Raw genomic sequence first — 6,000 nt, 5'->3', positions numbered from 1 at the left:
GGTGAAATTCCTTCCGGTGTTCAGTGGACGGGGTAGGGGTGGGGAGAAGAAGCACCAACTGACATTTCAACTGTCCCCCAGTTTGAAAATTCTACCCTCGCAGCCCCTCCCACATACAAATTAGCCTACTGGCTTCTTAAACAGAGCCAGACCAGCATTAGATTCAAAACATTTTCTTCTTTTTCTTAACCCCAAATATGATCTGAACCATTAATGGACTATCTCTGTTGAACCCTGGAAGGGTTGTCAACTCCTGCTTCAGAAATACTGGAGATTCCGGGAGTAGAGCCTGGGGAGGGGGACACTTGGAGAGGGAAGAGAGCTCAGTAGGTTATAATGCCACTGATTCCCCACCCCACCCCCCAAAAAGCAACCATTTTTTCCAAGGGAACTGGTCATCTGGAGAACAGTTGTCACTGTGGCAGATCTCCAGGTGCTATCTGGAGGTTGGCAGCCCTACTCACTGGGTACATCTATGATGAATCCTGAACACATAAACCCCTGAAGGGGTGCGATATTCTGGACTTCCGAAATTCCAGGTGGGGCCTGGAGAATTCCTGCAATTACAACTGATTTACAGATGACGGATGGACTCTATGGCATTATGCCCTTAAGAGCACCCTCCCCAAACTTCTGCTTCCCCAGGCTCAGCACCCAAAACCTCCAGGAATTCATTAAAACCTCCAGACTATTCATTAAGTCCTCCCCCAGGCAGCCTTGCACAGGCTGCCCTACTTTCCCAGTTCCTGAACTTTGTCCTCCACCAAAAACCCCATTCCATGGGTCTCTGGGACCCTACCTATTCCTCAGGAGGGAGGAGGAGTTCGTCGCCATCCTGTCCACCCTGTGCACACTGCCGGTTCCGGACAGAAGCTTGGTGTGTCCAGGTTTCTTATATTACTTCCGTATTACAGACTGGCACTAATTACATTACTCATGAGGCACACTAGTATAATCTGTGCCTGAAGGACCTTTTACCTATAGTATTTGTCTTTAATAAGCGGAGAGTATAAAAGGATGTCTGAAAGAGAGAAGCACCAACACCTCTTGCGAAAACAGTCAAAGAGCATTCAACTCACGAGAGTCCTTAGAAGGATACTAAGACCAAGAAGAAGAATTATGTGGATACGGGCAATACTGGTAGCTGTGCTGGTGTGTCTCCTGATTCTACACTTTGTGAAATGGCTCCAAAACCAGAAGAAGTACCCTCCTGGGCCTCCTCTATATCTAGTAGCTGCAAAGTTTATGCAGTCCGGATTCAAAGTTCATCCTGAGATGTTAACTGAGGTACTCTTTTTAGATAGTTAACTGGCTGAAAAAAGATAATGAGCCAACAAAACAATCTATAGTTCTGGGGACAAAAGAATATGAAATTTTTAAGTTAAAGTATGTTGGAAGGAAAGAGCCTCGTGGCACAGAGTGGTAAAGCTGCAGTACTGCAGTCGGAGCCCTCTGCTCACAACCCGAGTTCGATCCCGGCGACAGCTGATTCAGGTAGCCGGCTCCAGGTTGACTCAGCCTTCCATCCTTCCGAGGTCAGTAAAATGAGTACCCAGCTTGCTGGGGGGAAAGTGTAGATGACTGGGGAAGGTAGTGGCAAACCGCCCCGTAAAAAGTCTGCTGTGAAAATGTTGTGAAAGCAACGTCACCCCAGAGTCGAAAACGACTGGTGCTTGCACAGGGGACTACCTTTACCTTTTTTTTTTATGTTGGAAGGAACTGGGGTATGCTGGAATCATCAGTATGTGACAGAAATAGCAGAGAAAGATTTCTATGGGACTAAAACAGCTCTTTAGTAATGATTGAAGAACAGGAAACAGCAGAGCAATGCAAATTCAAACCATGCTCAGATTTATGCTAGAGAACTAAAAGAACCACACAGGATGGTTGTGGGATTATTTATTAGTTATTCTGGGATCTTGTGTGTGGCACATCCTAAGAAAGCTCACACCAACCAAGATTTTGGGTTGCAGAAACTTTATAGAACAAGCAGAATAAAGTAGAGTCCAGTGGCACCTAAGATCCATGAAGTCTTATTCAAGGTAAGAGCTTTCGTGTGCGCAAATACTTCTTCAAAAAAAAGAAACAGACAGAGGCTGAACAGCAAAGTAGCATATAACATAGAATCATTGAATCGCAGAGTTGGAAGGGGCCATCCAGGCCATCTAGTCCAACCCCCTGCTCAATGCAACGGCAGCCTAGAGCATCCCTGACAAGCGTTTGTCCAGCTACCGCTTAAAGACTGGTCCACCACCTCTGGTTTTACTCTTAAACAACTCTCACTTTAAAAAAGTTCCCCCCCCTAATAGCCAGCCAGTACCTTCCCACACTTTCCCCCTCTAATAGCCAGCCAGTACCTTCCCACACTTAATTTAAACCAATTATTGCAAGACTTTTCCTCTGCTGCCAAGAGGAACAGCTCCCTGCCCTCCTCTAAGTTACAGCCCTTCAAATACTTATAGACGGAAATCCTGCCCCCCTCAGCCTCCTCTTCTTCAGACTGAACATTCCCAAGTCCCTCAGGCTAGCAAAATGGTTCCCAGGCTCCTGATCATCTTCACTACTCTCCTCTACACCCACTCCATTTCATTCGCATCCTTTTTAAAGTGAGGCCTCTAGAACTGCACATAATACTCCAGGTTGGCCTGACCACTGCAGTGTAGGGGGGAACTAGGGCATTTTGCATTTTGGATGTTATGCCTCTGTTGATACACCCCAAGTTTGCATTAGCCTTCTTTGTCGCTGTAATACAGTGGCTCCTCATATTCAACTTACAATGCACCCATACCCAAGATCTTGTGCACACACACTGCTACCCAGAAGTATATCCCCTATCCAGTATGTGTGCGCCACATTTTTGTTACTCAGAGGTAGAATTTGGCACTTATCCTTGTCAAAGATCATCTTGTTTACATCTGCCCACATGATGATATATTAAGATAGAGACAAAACAGGAATAACAAGTTAACTGTATAGGGTCAACAGCTGTATGGATTTAATTAAGGGGGAACAACTGTTAAAGCAATAAATATGCAGAAATAAATGTGTAAGCAAATCCTTTTTAATTGTGGAAAGTTAACTGAGATGCCCTTGTGATGCCCCATTCATCTCCTCTCAAGCATTAAGGTAACAAACAGCATTTTTTCTTTTCTTTACAGATGTTTGTCAGAAAAAAAATGTTCCTATATATTGCTTTACATTACAAACACTATTCCTATATATTATTATTTTTAAAAAATGCATACAAATACAAAAGATGTATAGTCCTGCTTGGTGAGAATGAGTTCTGTATATATAATAAAAAACAATATCCCTGTTAAGTCCTGGTGGGGTCTGTGTTCCAAATTTTGTAAGGACTTGTAATCCAGCAATTTTCCTTTCCATTCTGTTCTTAAATTCCTTTGCAATAAACAGATACTTTGAGATCACCTATTGAATGTCCTGAGAGGTTAAAATGTTCTTGTACAGGTTTTTTAGTCTTGTGATTCCTGATTTCAGATTTGTGCCTATTTACCCTTTGGTGTAGGGTTTGTCCTGTTTACCCTATGTAGAGAACCAAAGGACACTGTTGACATTTAATGGTATAGACAACGTTAGAAGATGAGTAAGTGAGCCTGAGATAGTGTAGTTGATGTTGGTAGGTCCAGTGATTGTGTTGTCTGGGTGTATGTGGCAGCAAAGTTGGCATCTGGGTTTTGTTGCAAGCTCTGGTACCAGTGTCCATGTTCAAATTAGATGTTTCATTATTATGGGTGAGGAGTTGTGTGAGATTCAGGGGAGCTGTCTGTGCACGAGAAAAGGTTTGCCCCCCTTCACTCACCAAAGTGCCCTCAAGGTCAAGCGCTTCCAGTTTGGGGTGGGTGTCGCCTCGGTATCTTCCAAGGATCAATGGAAGGCCTGCTTAAGGGGGTTGTTCCCTCATTTGATGACATCCTCATAGCCAGAAGCTCCACACCAGAACTGACCGAACACTTACGCGAGGTGGTGCAGAGGATTCAACAAGCCGGACTGTGTCATTTGCACTCCAGGTAAATTGCTGGTAAAATTGCAAGTAAAAGCCATTTGCAGTGCTCCAGCTCCTACCTTGAAAAAAGAACTACAATCATTCTTAGGGCTCCCCAACTTCTACCATTCGTTCCTGCCACACAAAGCCTCGTTGGCAGAACCTCGGCATCAGCTACTGGACAAGCGTCCATGGAAGTGGGGCCCCAAAGAAAGCAGAGCGTTTACCACTGTAAAAGACCTTCTCTCTTCCAACAGTGTGTTAGCACACTTTGATGAGAAGACGCCACTGGTGCCAGCCTGTGATGCATCACTGTACGGAATCAGAGCTGTCCTTTGCCACAAACTGCACGATGGCTGAGAGGCTCCCATCACCTATTACGCAAGGACTTTGTCTTTGGCTGAAAGAAACTATGCTCAGATCAATCGAGAGGCACTGGCGTTCATAGCTGCTGTAAAGGAATTCCATGATTACATCTATGGCCGCCACTTCACCATCATAACTGACCACAAGGCTCTGTTGGGCTTGTTTGCCGCTGACGGGCAAACTCCTCAAATTTTTTCACAAAGAATGTTGAGCTGGTTAGTTTTTGTGCCTGCATATGACTCTATTAGCCACTGACTGGGAAAGGCCCTGGGTCATGCCGACATTCTCAACTGCCTGCCACTGCCAGAACCTCACTCAGACTCATCTCTGGACAAGGGCATCCTTCTCATCAAGGACCTTCTTCTACCCCCTATCTGTGCCACAGGCGTCATTGCCTTCTCTGCAAATGACCTCATCTTGTCCCGGGTTCTGAACTGGGTGTGGAGGGGATAGCTGATCAGTCAGGTCAACCAGGAATTCCAGCCCTACCTATTTTGCCAGCATGAACTATCTGTCCACAAGGGGTGTCTGCTGTGGGGAAACCAAGTTGTCATTACCCCCAGACTTTGCCAACAAGTGCTCAAAGCGGTTCATGCGGGGCACCCTGGGGTTGTAAGGATGAAAGCCTTGATCAGAACCTATATCTGATGGCCCGGGCTGGATAACACTGTTGAGGAATGGATCCAATAGTGTCAACCCTGTCAGGAGTCACAACCAGCAATGCCCCAAGTGCCAGTTCGCCCCTGGGAAACAACGGACACTCCTTGGTCTCGCCTGCACATAAACTTTGCTGGACCCTTCCAGGGCCACACTTTTCTCATCATGGTGAACTCATACTCAAAGTGGCTCGAGGTCATTACCGTGTCCACAATGACTACCAAGGAATCTCTGAAGAGGGTAATGTGTGGAGACTGGCATCTATCTATCTATCTATCTATCTATCTATCTATCTATCTATCTATCTATCTATCTATCTATCTATCTATCTATCTATCAAACAGGGAAGCCCAACACATTCCCCTTCGACCCAACAAGGTGACATGTAGATTCTTGCTAAGCACCAGTGACTCCCCCCAACTGGAGGAGGCTGCCTACTCACCAGCTCAGTAAATAATACTGTGCCCGACAATTCAGACCATTTTGAGATGATGTCAAGCATGGTAGAATTCCAATGGTAATTAATTGTTTTAGGGCCCTCCATAAAGCTGGTCTGTGAAATATCATGGAGGACCAAGGTATGTTAGCTCTGTTATTCTTTCCCACCTCCCCCTTTTTGCTTTATTGCTTGTGAAGTAGAGTAGAGAGAAACGAAACTAACTTGAGAAAGAATAATCAACACCTTCCCATACATTCCTGCCTGGGAGTGTGAGACATCTGGGGAAAGCAAGGACAAGACACTGATAACATTGTGAGAATGTAGACATTTATGATAGTTTATGTGTTAGAGCGCATCCCTCGCCCCCACCTTTGGGAACTCTTTGAAGTATACCTTAAAAGTATTGTGTCAATGTATTTTTAGCATCACTCTCAAGAACCTGTACTAGGAGAGCGTATCGGTCTATCAATAAACGTAGTTTTGTATCCACTTGACTCGTTCTTGAAAACCGCATGCTTGACAGATGACCTATATG

The 6,000-nt window shown here is 45.1% G+C and overlaps 1 protein-coding gene across 1 annotated transcript in view; it reads left to right on the top strand.

The window, feature by feature from the left end:
- The first annotated feature begins 1,119 nt into the window (after positions 1-1,119).
- Positions 1,120-6,000, top strand: part of LOC132574367 (cytochrome P450 2J2-like) — a 53,984-nt gene continuing 49,103 nt past the window's right edge. The window contains exon 1 of the mRNA XM_060242730.1: positions 1,120-1,287. Coding sequence (XP_060098713.1) covers positions 1,120-1,287 — 168 coding nt within the window. The remainder of the gene's footprint in view (positions 1,288-6,000) is intronic.

This window comes from Heteronotia binoei, chromosome 6 (genome assembly GCF_032191835.1).
Source record: "Heteronotia binoei isolate CCM8104 ecotype False Entrance Well chromosome 6, APGP_CSIRO_Hbin_v1, whole genome shotgun sequence".
In the NCBI taxonomy this organism is placed as follows: Eukaryota; Metazoa; Chordata; class Lepidosauria; order Squamata; family Gekkonidae; genus Heteronotia; species Heteronotia binoei.
This window is presented reverse-complemented; position numbering and strand designations above follow the sequence as displayed.